This window comes from Labeo rohita, chromosome 7 (genome assembly GCF_022985175.1).
Source record: "Labeo rohita strain BAU-BD-2019 chromosome 7, IGBB_LRoh.1.0, whole genome shotgun sequence".
NCBI classification, from domain to species: Eukaryota; Metazoa; Chordata; class Actinopteri; order Cypriniformes; family Cyprinidae; genus Labeo; species Labeo rohita.
In genome coordinates, this window is record NC_066875.1 from 39,866,718 (window position 1) to 39,879,469 (window position 12,752).

Here is a 12,752-nt window from a genome sequence, read left to right on the forward strand (position 1 = left end):
AAGGAAACACGATGCATTAAGAGCCAGGGGTGAAAACTTTTTGAATTTGACGATCAAGGTAAATTGTACTCAATTTGTCTTTCATGAAACATGCAAGTATCTTCTGTTGCTTCCGAAGGGCAGTACTAAATGGAAAAAAATTATATTTCAACAAAATAAGAAAAACTTCATCCAAAAGTTTTCACCCCTGGCTCTTAATGCATCGTGTTTCCTTCTGGAGCATCAGTTAGTGTTTGAACCTTTTTTAATAGTTGTGTTTGAGTCCCTCAGTTGTCCTCAATGTGAAAAGATGGATTTCAAAACCATACAGTCACTGCTGGAAAGGGTTCAAATATGCAAAAGATGCTGGAAAACTGAAGAATCTGCAGGACCTGGAGGTTTTTTTTTGAAGAACAGTGCTCAGTTTAACTGTTCAGGACAAACAAAGGACTCATGAACAACCATCACAAAACAAAAAAACAATCGTAGATCATACAAGTAACCAAGGGTTCCCAAACTTTTGAGGGGGGTTATTTCAGCTTTTGTGTCTGGACTATATGTAAACATCTTTTATGTAAAATATCTTACTCCGGACAGTACTAAATAAAACAATAACATGCATTTTGTATGATCTCTCTTATTTTGTTAAAATTATTCACATTTTCACAGATACTGCAAGGGATTCCCAAACTTTCGCATGCTACCGTACATGTCAGCCACAGCTATTAACCATTCAGCTTCTTGGCTTCGACGTCATTAATACATTTTTTGGCTGTGCGAATGCTAGGGCTGGTTTGCCAGTATCAATTTCTCATTTTAATTGATCTTCATTTTAATGAACTGGGATCTTTTAGTCAATGCTGTTTGGAGTTGATGCCTGTAGAAAACTTCACTAAACATTATTTGCATTTTCTACCATCTTATAATCGCAATAAGCTTTGTGCTTTGTTACGTTAGATATGAAACCTTGTCTAGAAACAGAATTATATAATTAAAAAGTTAATATAAAAACTGCCCAAATGCAATTTAAAATGTTAATACGCAACTCAATTTTGATTGCTGGTTGTCAGATTTGAGTGTCGATTATTAAATAAAGATGATTAATTAATTGTTTGTTTACATAAATAAATTTTATGTTCAGTTTCGTTTTCGGCTTTAATAATAATAAATCATAAATAAAAAAATAATCAATTTGGTGCATCACTAGAATAAATGCATTCTTTTTTTATCAACATATGACTTCATTTCTACCAAGAAGCTAGCATTTAGCTTGGTTATATTTAAAGTTCCCTTGAAATTGATTTAGATCATTAGACATGATGTTATTGTGCTTTGGAAGCCTGTCTGAAAGCAGTTTCCTTAAGAAGCAGCTTCATACACAAACCACTGCCTGTTTAGTCATTGAGTGACTGGACAAAACACTAATTTTACATGTCAAAGGGACATTGATACAGAAGTCCTAAAAGTGCAGCAGCAAAAAAGGCCATTTAATTTGAACAATGTGTCCTAATCGTGATGTGATATGACCATTATATGCAAGATCACAAGAACTTACTTTAGCGCTGGTCTGACAAATCCTTTCATTTTGGCCTTTCTCTTTCAGCACTGCAGTGACCAGCGTCTTCACCGCCTAGAATTAAAAAGCCAAAAAAAACAAAAAACAAACCTGTTCCTTACTGATTAAGCAGAAAATCTGGTTCTTATCTTCACATGTCTTAAGCAAACTAAACAAAAGATTTAATCAAAATTATACATTCACAGGAACGGATTTCTTTAAGACTGACATGTTTTGTGGGACAGATAAGCATTTCATTGAATTGCTGTGGAATTTGAACCTTGTTTTACCTCTAAAAGTGACCCTGGACCACAAAACCTTAAGTAGCACGGATATATTTATAGCAATAGCCAAAAATACATTGTATGGGTCAAAATTATGCCAAAAATCATTAGCATATTAAGTGAAGATCATGTTCCATGAAGATATTTTGAAAATGTCCTACCATAAATATACCAAAACCTAATTTTTGAATAGTAATATGCATTGCTAAGAACTTAATTTGGACAACTTTAAAGGTGATTTTCTTAATATTTTGATTTTTTTGCACACTCAGATTCCAGGTTTTCAAATAGCTGTATCCCGGTCAAATATTGTCCTATCCTAACAGACCATACATCAACGGAAAGCCTTTTTATTCAGATGTATACATCTCAGTTTTGGAAAATTGACCCTTATGACTGGTTTTGTGGTCCAGGGTCAAAAATGTGTATCATCAGTCTGTTTTTGATTGCTTTACCTGAGCTTGAATGAGTGAGTTGGGGAACTCAAACCTCGTCTTCAAAGTTTCAGTCATCTCCAGAAATCACGAATGATGCCCCATACTAAAAAAAAAAAACATCATATGGAATTGGTAATTTAGTCAACCTAAAAAAGGCATTTCCAACCCATTTTACTTGAAAATGAGGCATGCTTTTGAGTAAAACAGGAAATTCAATGACCAAAAATACCAAATCTTAACCAAAAGGATTTGACTGAATTTTGGAACAATTGTCTCTATAGATGACAAGTCACAGGACAGTAGGTGTTGAAAAAGTAAAAGGTGGTTATTTAATAATGAATAATGAATAATTGGGTCATTCCATGGAAATGTCCCTAGACTTTACAGAAATATTACAGTTGAAAAACACTTACAATTTCTTTATAATTTAAAATGAAACAATATTATTTGAACAATTACACCTTCTTGAGCCTTTAACGTGGCAATTTCTGTCACATTAAATAAATAAAACACAATCTCCTTATTTCTTGCATTTTCATAATTTTTCTGTAAATCTGAAAACATGTGCTGAAAAAAAAGAGAAATATTTCATAAAACCTTTAATACTGCAAAAAGAAGGTAACACAAGTGACAACAAAGGTACAAATAATTGCACAAAAAAGATTTTTTAAAAATCATTAAGTTGTCATTTATAAAGCCAAAAGGTAAACTAATAATATGAAATAAATTTTGCAACATCTTGCCATACCAAAAGTGGACATTTCTGTTGAATGACCGAATTAATTATAATAAATGGCATATAATAAAACCAGGAATGTACTGGCAGTGTAAAAAGGTACATTATGCTGTATTTTCTTTTTTTCTTTCTTTTTTTTTTTTTTTTAGATTTTAGAATTTAATGTGTTACTTTCATTCTTTTTAAGTATTTGTGAAATTTACTAACATTTTCTGAGACAAAACTGTTTTGACACCATTTTTTTTTCAGTGTACTGTTCAGAAATTTGGGGTCTGTAAGCATTTTTTAAGTTTTTAAAGGCATTTATTTAATCAAAAATACAGGAAAAAAACAGTAATAGTGTGACATATTATTACAATTTTAAATAACACTTTTCTATTTAAATATATTTGAAAATCTAATTTATTCCTGTGATATAAAGCTGAATTTTTTTAGCATCATGACTCCAGTCTTCAGTGTCACATGATCCTTCAGAAATCATTCTAATATGCTGATTTTCGTCTTAAGGAACATTTCTTATTAATATCACATATTATTCCTTTTAAAAAGTCAAAAACAATTATTTCTTTGATGAGCAGAAAGTTCAAAACATTTGAAACCGAAATCTTTTTGCTGTAAAATTATAAATGTCCTAACTGCCACTTCTAACCAATAAATGTATTCTTACTGAATAAAGGAATTAATTTCTGTCAAACATCTTGCTGACCCCAAATGTTTTTAAATGGTGACATTAAGATTCAAATGATTTGGAAGGAACGGAATTTCTTAAATGTTTTGCATGCAACCGCAAATTAAGTCATATGAAGAATGAAGTCATGGGAACTTTACTTCACATTTTTAAAAGCAACGCTCATTTCCTCAAAGGAAGAAACTGACATGCAAACTGACATCATCTGTTCAAAAACAGCTGTGCGTCCACCTCGTGTTAACGCCTTATCACTCAGATCACAGGTGTCAAGGGATCAAACACGCCAAACAGGTGCAACGGGACAAAAAGCACCTTCAGGGCAATACTATTAGACGAAATAAGAATAACCCAACACCACTTCAAACTGATCTAATCTAAGGTGAAATGAAATAAAGGCCCGAGACACATAGTCTGCTCGCATCTAAACTCAGAAGACACAACCATCTGACAGATGGCACTGGCAACCACATCAATGGGATGCATTATTCACAAGTGACTTTTGCCAAAGCTTCAATGTCCGTCCAGTTGCGGACCGCCGACTCTGGCATCTCATATGTTGTCTCATATGGTCTCCCAGTGTAGGCTAATGGGATTACCAGCCGTTGCTTTGACTGACACTGGCTGATGGCCACTGGAGATTCAGGTTTATACCATGGCACATGGGAGAAAGACAGACAATGCAAGCTCTAAAATGCTGCCCCACCCCTCCTGGGACCGATATCTGACAGGCAAGCGCTGCGTGTGTGCGTGTGATGAAATACCTGCTGTGTTTCCTTACAGCATGACAGTTTTACTACAGCAGCGTTACTGACAGCAAAGTGTGGCTCAGGCAAATCAGGTAAGATTTGAAATTCATAGACTTGAGAGAGTTTATCCCAAAATGATAGAAGCCATGTAGCTTAAATGCTACTATAAAATGGATGTTAACGCAGTTGTAGATTGTAACTTTGTAAGCTTGTATTTTGGAGAATTGTTAGAGATTTATCTGCATTCAGTAATGACAGATGATGGACAACACATAAGGAAAATGACAAAATGTTCTTAAACGATATTTAGACACGTTTAATTTCAATTTTCATATTTTTTTAAAGCCATTTTTGTAGGCAGAGGTTTGTGTAAACATGTTGACACACTAGTTGTTTGGTTTATCAGATCAGTTTTACACACGCTTTTGTCAGCAAAGCAGAGAACTGACACCATTCCAGGGATTTCCAGCCTGTGGCTACTTGTCCACATGCACAAAGGTTTGGGCTCTGGACTGCTTGCTCTGCACTGCTTGTGTGTCCACAATAATGCATCATTGTTTAAGTGATGCTGAGTTTGACTGGCTAGACTTAGTTAACGTTAGCTAGTATAACATATCGGTTTTATGGTACTAACACAATGGACACACGACACAGTAATAACACGGAGGCTGGACACGTACTAAGGTATTTCCTACCACGTTTACATCACTTATTACCATGGTATCACCATCCGATACCATTGTTTGTTAGCATAGCTAGCTGCGAATCTTAATTTAGTTCCGGATTTGAGAAATGAATCGATGTTGTTCAATTCCAAATGTGTATTTAGCAATACGTTCATGTTTATGCTGCCCGCTGTCATACAAAAAACCTGCTAACGAGCAGCTGTCAGTTTCACCATTCTGAGTCACAATGTTGTCATTTCATATACATGCAGGTTGATGTGACAAACATGCTATTCTTACCCAGAGAATTCCTACATTCCAGTGACGTTCAGATGCACTTTGCTAACTTTTTCGCAAAACCCTCCAACCGACAACATGCTTCTACGGCGCGCATGGAGGACCAAACATGCTGCAAAGGCGATACGTTAATCTAATGTCAACGTAATTATTTCTTGACATTTTAACTGCGTACATATATCATGTAATTTATGTTTTTAAAGTGCATTACGGCACTCTCACATTTGAGGAGTGCCCTTTTAACACCTTTCTTACATAGATTGAGGTATTTCTTTCTTTCTTCCGTTTATTATGCAAATGTATCAAATGTCATGACATTTTACACATACAATTATTTTAAACATATACATCACCTATGTACATATATCTTACAGGTAGGTGTTGAAATATATACTTTTGCTCTATATTTATGTTATATAGGCTAGAAAAAAATGTTTTTAATGTTTTTAAAGAAGTTTCTTATGCTCATGAAGGCTGCGTTTGACCAAAAATACCAAAAAATGTAATATTGTGAAATATTATTACAATGTAAAATAACGCTTTTCTGTTCAAATATACATTAAAATCTAATTTATTCCTGTGATCAAAGCTGCATCGTAACTCCAGTCTTCAGTGTCACATGCTCCTTCAGAAATCATATATGCTGATTTATCATCAGTGTAAAAAGTTGTGCTGCTTAATATTTTTTTTTTGTTTGTTTAATATGTTTTTTTTTTTAATTTATTTTGGAACCTGTAATTTTTTCCCAGGATTCTTTGATTAATAAGAAGTTAAAAAGAACAGCATTTTTTATTATTATTCTATCAATAAAGAAACAATATGCACTACCATTCAAAACATTAGTATTTTTTTTTTTTTTAAAGAAATTAACTTTTATTCAGCAAGGATATGTTAAGTTAATAAAAAGTGATAAATTACATTGTTTAAAAAGATTTATATAATAATATAATAATAATAATTATATATATATATATATATTTTTTTTTTTTTTTTTTTTTTTGAGAAACATTACAAACATGTATATGTATATTTTTTACTGAACACTGTAAAATAACAGCTAATCAATTATCAGGTTTCAACTGTAGCATTTTAACATTTTAACTAACTAAATTACTACTTTACTTCCTTTTTTAAACAATAATGTACACACAGTGTGAAACAATTCAGTGTAAATCAACAGGCCATGAATTTATATTAGTCTATATGTGACCCTGGACCACAAACCAGTCTTAAGTAACACGGGTGTATTTGTAGTAATAGCCAACAATACATTGTATGGATCAAAATGATGTTGTATCTCGGTTAAATATTGCTCTATCCTAACAAACCATACATCAATGGAAAGCTTAAACCTAAACCCTTATGACTGGTTTCGTGGTCAAGGGTCACATATATTTTATATATTCATCACTGACTTGGTATTACAGCAAGATAAACTGATAAACGGTAGAAAAACATAAAAATACATGACGATGTAAGACAAAAATCAACAGGAGACTAATCTAACATGCTTAATACGTTGCAAGTAATAAATGACAGTGTTGTTGGGCACTGAAAAGTGGTTTTACACGGGTTAATAGTGGCTTTTCAGTCGCTCGCTCGCCATTGGCTCGTCTCGTGCACCGCACAGACTGCGACTGGAGTGCACGCGCTGACACTCACGCGCATGCGTCTCACTTTACTCCTCAGCCTTTGAAAACTCAGAGAGCTCAATTAAAAGACCATGTCCGCCATCGGGCGTCTACAGTCCTCGGTGTCCTTATTTAAACCAAATTCTCCATGAAATAGCATTATCCCGTGGCCTCAACAATGGCCAGTTCGGTGAGTAGGGCTTTACCTGCTATATCGGTGCGGTGTTTTGGGTCTCCGGCGCCTGTGTTCGTTCTCGTCTGCTTTGGAAAGGCGATTAGACGCATAGGAGGCTTTTCCAGCCATATTTCCATCGGAATACTCAAGTACAGTAGAACTAGTGGAGTCGTGCGTTTCCAGTGTATTAGTGCATGTCTGCAAAAGTGATGCGCTTGAAAGATTTCAAACAAAAGGAGGGCATCCAATCACAAATATTGACAGAATGCTCATTTGAAATCATTTATTCTGGTACGCCGAGGCTAAATAACACCAGAAACTTATGATTCGACTACGAATAGTTATTTTTTGCTTTACAATTGTGCGGCTATATAGTGGTTTTAACACGTAACGTTACGCACTCAACTTGTTCTTTTTATACTAAATAATTGGCGACATGATTATAAAGTGAACATTTGGCTGTTTTAGGGTGCCGTTCAGGTGAAACTGGAACTCGGTCATCGTGCCCAGGTCCGAAAGAAACCCACCGTGGAAGGTTTTACGCACGACTGGATGGTGTTTGTCCGCGGACCGGAGCACAGCAACATTCAGCATTTTGTGGAGAAAGTCGTATTTCATCTACACGAAAGTTTCCCGAGACCAAAAAGAGGTATGTGAAGCGATTTACTATTATATATCATTGTGAATTCTCTTGAATAACAAAGATGGAATGATGTGTGATCCAGACTCAATGCACCTTGGCTACTTGATGCATGCAGGTCGTGCCTACTGTAGCGCTGCAGGGACAAAAAAGTGGTTGTCATTTCTAAAAGAGACCAGTGAGATATATATATATATATATATATATATATATATATATATATATATATATATATATATATATATATATATAAAGGTGCTTTTTTAGCGACAAGTGCATGTTTTTCTTATTACCTTGTGGTGTGGGTAATTGATTTTTCTTTATCTGTGACCACTGACAACGTGCGTTAATCAATGCGCGACTCCTAAAAAGTTTAAAGAATAATGCGCTAGAATAGTGTTTGAATTACGTTAGAACATGCAGAAATTCAGCTTTAGTTCGTAAATGTACATTTTCATCAGAGGAAAGTGAATAAAAGACTGGAGATTCTGCATAACATTTTGTTTTGTAATTTGCATATGTGTTTTTTTATTGCATTATTTGTGGCATAATATTACAAGTTTATGCCATAGTCTGTTGCCACCCATAATCGTTTAATTTAAAAAAAAAAATATTCATGTTAGTTAACAAATGTAGCCTTATACACTGTACCATAATGTGCTGTCTTTGTGAGTCCAGTAGTGCATGGAAAGTGTTACAACCCTCCCCATCTGGTCAGACATGATATTTCCAGATTATAAAACATGTAGATCTATGGCTGTTATATGTAAAACATGAGAACTTACTGATTTAGAAGATATCAATTCTTCCATTTATTTTTTACCAAATTGTTTTCCTTCCTATATTTCGTTTTACATTTTACACATTCACCACAGCAGGGACGTGATTGTGTATGATAGTGATTTCAACCCCTGTAACTCATTCTGACTGTGTTACAATTCCCCCTGTGTCACAATCGTCCCCTAGTTATTATAGTTCATATATACTGTTATTAGACAACGCCAACAACAGGACAGTGAGAGAGAGGGAATGAAAGCATCTGGTGGTCTGATAGCAGGAATGTAGGAGTAGCGGTTGATGAAAGCCTTAGAAGGAATTAATTAAAATATTTGCTGGTTTCCTCCCGTAACCCAAAGTGTTTAAGCTGAGCTTGCTGTGACGTGATAAGTGCATGAAAAAAAAATGCTGGAGAAAGTCAATTGTCATTATACATAGGCGAACAGTTGCTTAATCTGAGAATGTCTTTTGTTCCAGCCAGCTGTTTTTCTTAAGTATTTTGCTAGGTACATGTTTATGTCACGACAACAATAACCACTTGTTTTATCAAGCACATCACAGAATAGTACAATTGCAAGCATTCCTGCATGACAGAGCAGCAGCTAAATTGTTTTGATCCAACATTTTATTTATGTGACGCTTTCTGAGACTGTTTTATTACTGTGGTGGGAAATCAAACCGCAGAGATTGGAAAATTGCACAGAAGGACTTAAGTTTGTTTTGCTTCTGTGGACAGCTCAAGATGCATGGCTTCAAACGTATGCTAATATTTTCCCCATTCCTTTGCGTTATAGTGGCGCTCGTACTATGTGCACCGCCGCAGGTTTGATTTATGCCACAGAGTTGTTGTGTTTACGTAAGATCTGAAGGAGATCCGAACAGGCTCTCTGGCTGTATGCGTGTGATGATAGTGTGTCGAAAGTCTCCCCCACTATATTTATTTTCTCAAAACATTAAATCAGACTATAAATCAATGGAAAATAAAACTTGAAACTTGCTCCTGAAGGTCTTCGTCTCTTCAATGACAAGAAGTACACTAAATGTGGGTTTGCTTAAACTTCTAGCCCCTCTCCCCTTTAATTTGACAAATGCCTTACAGGGGCTGCTGAAAAAAAATGCAAAAGCAGCAGGGTAGATACTTAACCTCTAATAAATCCTGCCTTATGACACCAGCTTTTAGGAGAATCTACCAAACACCCCCTTGGAAGTATACAGTGCACACCCTAAAATGTTTTTGCACTGTGACGAATTAGTAGTCTAAGTACTTCCTGGGGTCTCCAGCTTATAATGGATCTGACAAAGTGTTTGCTTCAGGATGAACTCAAGGAAGAAGATTTGAATCACTTAAGTTCAAGATGTACATACTTTACGATAATGACACTTGGAAAAGGGTTTCCTTCGAAATTTGGACCTCAAATGTCTTTTCTTCCATTCTAGCCCTAATTAGACCCAGAATAAGTCAAACGGTAATGCATAAACACTTTGAATATTTACATTTTCTTCAACACCGTGAAAAATAGACTTTGGTAAACAGCTCTTCTGCATACTCAGCAGATAATTCACAACAGGACTCTCTCTCTCTCTCTTGGTAGAGGGGACGGATACAGAAACCTGCTTTCTTAGACCTAGAATTTATGGTGCGCTTGTAAGGTAAACAGCCAGGCTTATTATTTGGGGTCCCGGGAGGCTACGCCACCCCCTCCTCCCCCTCCTCAGGGCTTTGATCAGTGTTAGCCGGTGTCGAGACGAGCCGAGGGGAAGTTAGAGGGAAACCTTGCGCACAGACGGGCTTGTGTTTGACAGTTTAATACCAACAGTCTCACCATACTGCCCCGAAAGGAACAGCTGCTCACACACTCATTGAGTTCTCCAAAACTCTTTACTCTAGAGGGTGTGTTCTGTGGCAGTCAGTCCCTTTTCTCTCTCCTTGTTTTGTGTTTGAAGTATTCGATGTTACCCCTTTCACAGCTGTTGTAGATTACATGTTGCCTCCACGTCTCTCATGGGGTTATGTGCTTCCTTGTGCCTTTCTCATAGAATGCCAATTGAAAAAAAGTATCCGCTGGACAAAAAGGCTTGTGTTAAAGAGTTAGTTCACAGAGAAATGTATTCACCCTCATGTCTTTCTGAACCAGTATGACGTCTGTTGACTTGCATTTTTATGTATATTCTTTGTTTAAAGAAAGAAAGTCATACAGGTATGGTCATTATTGGGTAAACTATTGCTTTTAAGGATTTTTGATCAGCTCTTGCATGGGCATGGCATGTGATGTTTCTCAGCTTGAGAAATCGTAGCTACCTGGACATTTAAACAAAGGTGGGAAGTGTTTTTTTGGCTGGGATAAAGGGACCGAACAGCCATGATTAGCAGGCATGCTGTGTAGCCTTGGAAACCTGATATTTTGTGCTGGCGCAGGAATAGGGGGGCAACAAACCCAAATAAATGGAGTGGAACATGGACGTTCATTTCACCTGCACCTATCTATGCCAGTTGTACTCTAAAAAATATAGAAATGTCTGGCTTTTGGTTCATGACAAGTCTCTACCTACTATTTTGCAGTGGAAAGCGTTCGTTTTTCTAGTCTTTTAGCCAGGCGCGCAAACATCTAGAGTCAATTAGGCATCCCATTCAGATATATACCAAGGGAAATGGCTGCCCACACTAGGTGAAGAGAGTCCAGAGAGTTTGTGTGTGTGGTGTATTTACTGAATTTTATTTAGCTTTTTTATTGCTGAGGGTATGAAAGAGGGAATGATAAAACAAGATTGTATCATTACATCAGTGGACCATGCCAGTATGTCTCTGAATTTGCTAGACTTGACAGTACACTTGAGCCCAATTGCTGGAAGAGCTTAAAATAACACTATCCTTCTTCTGTTTTACAGCAGCAGCCTTATACAGCTTATCTTTGCTCTCTGGTGTTATATAGTGTGGAGAAAGAAAAATAAAAACAGTCGTTTAATCTTTGTGATGTAAACACAGAGGTGGCTTTCTTACCCAGATGGGAGCAGAGAAAGGACTAAAAAAATCATCATTTTAAGTTTTGTCTTTGGTAATTGAATTATCATAGCAATAAACAAGCGAGTTGTGCTTGCTTGTGGAAAAACTGCTGTGTGGCAACACGTACTGGCCTGAAAACATGCCCAGTATTTGTCCTTTTCTATCGATAAGGTGTTCTGAATGATTTTTACAGTGTTGCTAGGTTGTAGTAAATGGTTTCCAGAGTGTTACCTACTGGTAAGAGTCTGCGTAACAGAGACAGTCCACTCATAAATGTATAAAAATGGGAGAAATATAACACTCAATTAAATGCAACAGTGTCTGGCCACTTTTTCAGCAGCTTTGGCTTCCAGAAGTTTCTTTCCTTCTACTTTTTCCTGTAGAGATTTTTAAAAAGTCTTTGTTAAAGAGTTAAAAGCCATTAACCAATCCAACTAGTTACGAGGTGAATCACAACAATGCAAACTTTCAAAGTAAAACAGTATTTGAAAATTGGTCGAAGAAGATGGGGATAGTTCACCCAAAAATTAAAAATTCTCTCATTAATTACTCACCCTTATATTGTTGCAAACCTTTAAGTCCTTCGTTCATCTTTGGAGCACAAATGAAGATATTTTTGATGAAATCCGAGAGCTTTCTGACCCTGCATAGACAGGAATGAAACTGACACGTTCAAGACTCAGAAAGGTAGTAAGGGCATCGTTAAAATAGTCCATGTGACTTCAATGGTTCAACTGTAATATTATGAAGCTACGAGAATACATTTTGCGTGCAAAGAAAACAAAAATAACAACTTTATTCAACAGTTTCTTCTCTTGCATGTCAGGCTTTTATGCATATTCACAAGAGTGCTGCTAACGCAATTTCTACATCATCTGAAAGCTGAATCAATAAGCTTTCCATTAATGTATTGATGTATTTGTTAGGATTGGACAATATTTGGCCGAGATACAACTATTTGAAAATCTGGAATCTGAAGGTGCAAAATAATCAAAATTGTCTTTAAAATCGTCCAAATGAAGTTCTTAGCAATGCGTATTACTAATCAGAAATTAAGTTTTAATATATTTAAGGTAAGAAATTTACAAAATATCTTTATGGAACATGATCTTTACCTAATATCCCAATGATTTTTGGCATA

General features: G+C 35.8%; 2 protein-coding genes across 3 annotated transcripts in view; one reads left to right on the forward strand and one right to left on the reverse strand.

Moving 5' to 3' along the window:
- The window catches only part of focad (focadhesin), a 65,580-nt gene extending 60,055 nt beyond the window's left edge, over positions 1-5,525 (reverse strand). Inside the window, exons 1-3 of the mRNA XM_051114794.1 lie at positions 5,391-5,525; positions 2,274-2,358; positions 1,535-1,609 (exon numbers count right to left, since the gene is read on the reverse strand). Of these exons, the coding sequence (XP_050970751.1) occupies positions 1,535-1,609; positions 2,274-2,330 (132 nt within the window). The 5' untranslated portion in view covers positions 2,331-2,358; positions 5,391-5,525. The remainder of the gene's footprint in view (positions 1-1,534; positions 1,610-2,273; positions 2,359-5,390) is intronic.
- The window catches only part of mllt3 (MLLT3 super elongation complex subunit), a 61,421-nt gene continuing 53,088 nt past the window's right edge, over positions 4,420-12,752 (forward strand). The window contains exons 1-2 of one of the 2 annotated variants that reach the window (XM_051114796.1): positions 4,420-4,517; positions 7,662-7,842. In XM_051114796.1, coding sequence (XP_050970753.1) covers positions 7,746-7,842 — 97 coding nt within the window. In that variant the 5' untranslated portion in view covers positions 4,420-4,517; positions 7,662-7,745. Of the gene's footprint in view, positions 4,518-7,049; positions 7,209-7,661; positions 7,843-12,752 lie in introns of those variants that run through there. The other variant, XM_051114795.1, reaches the window with a different exon arrangement.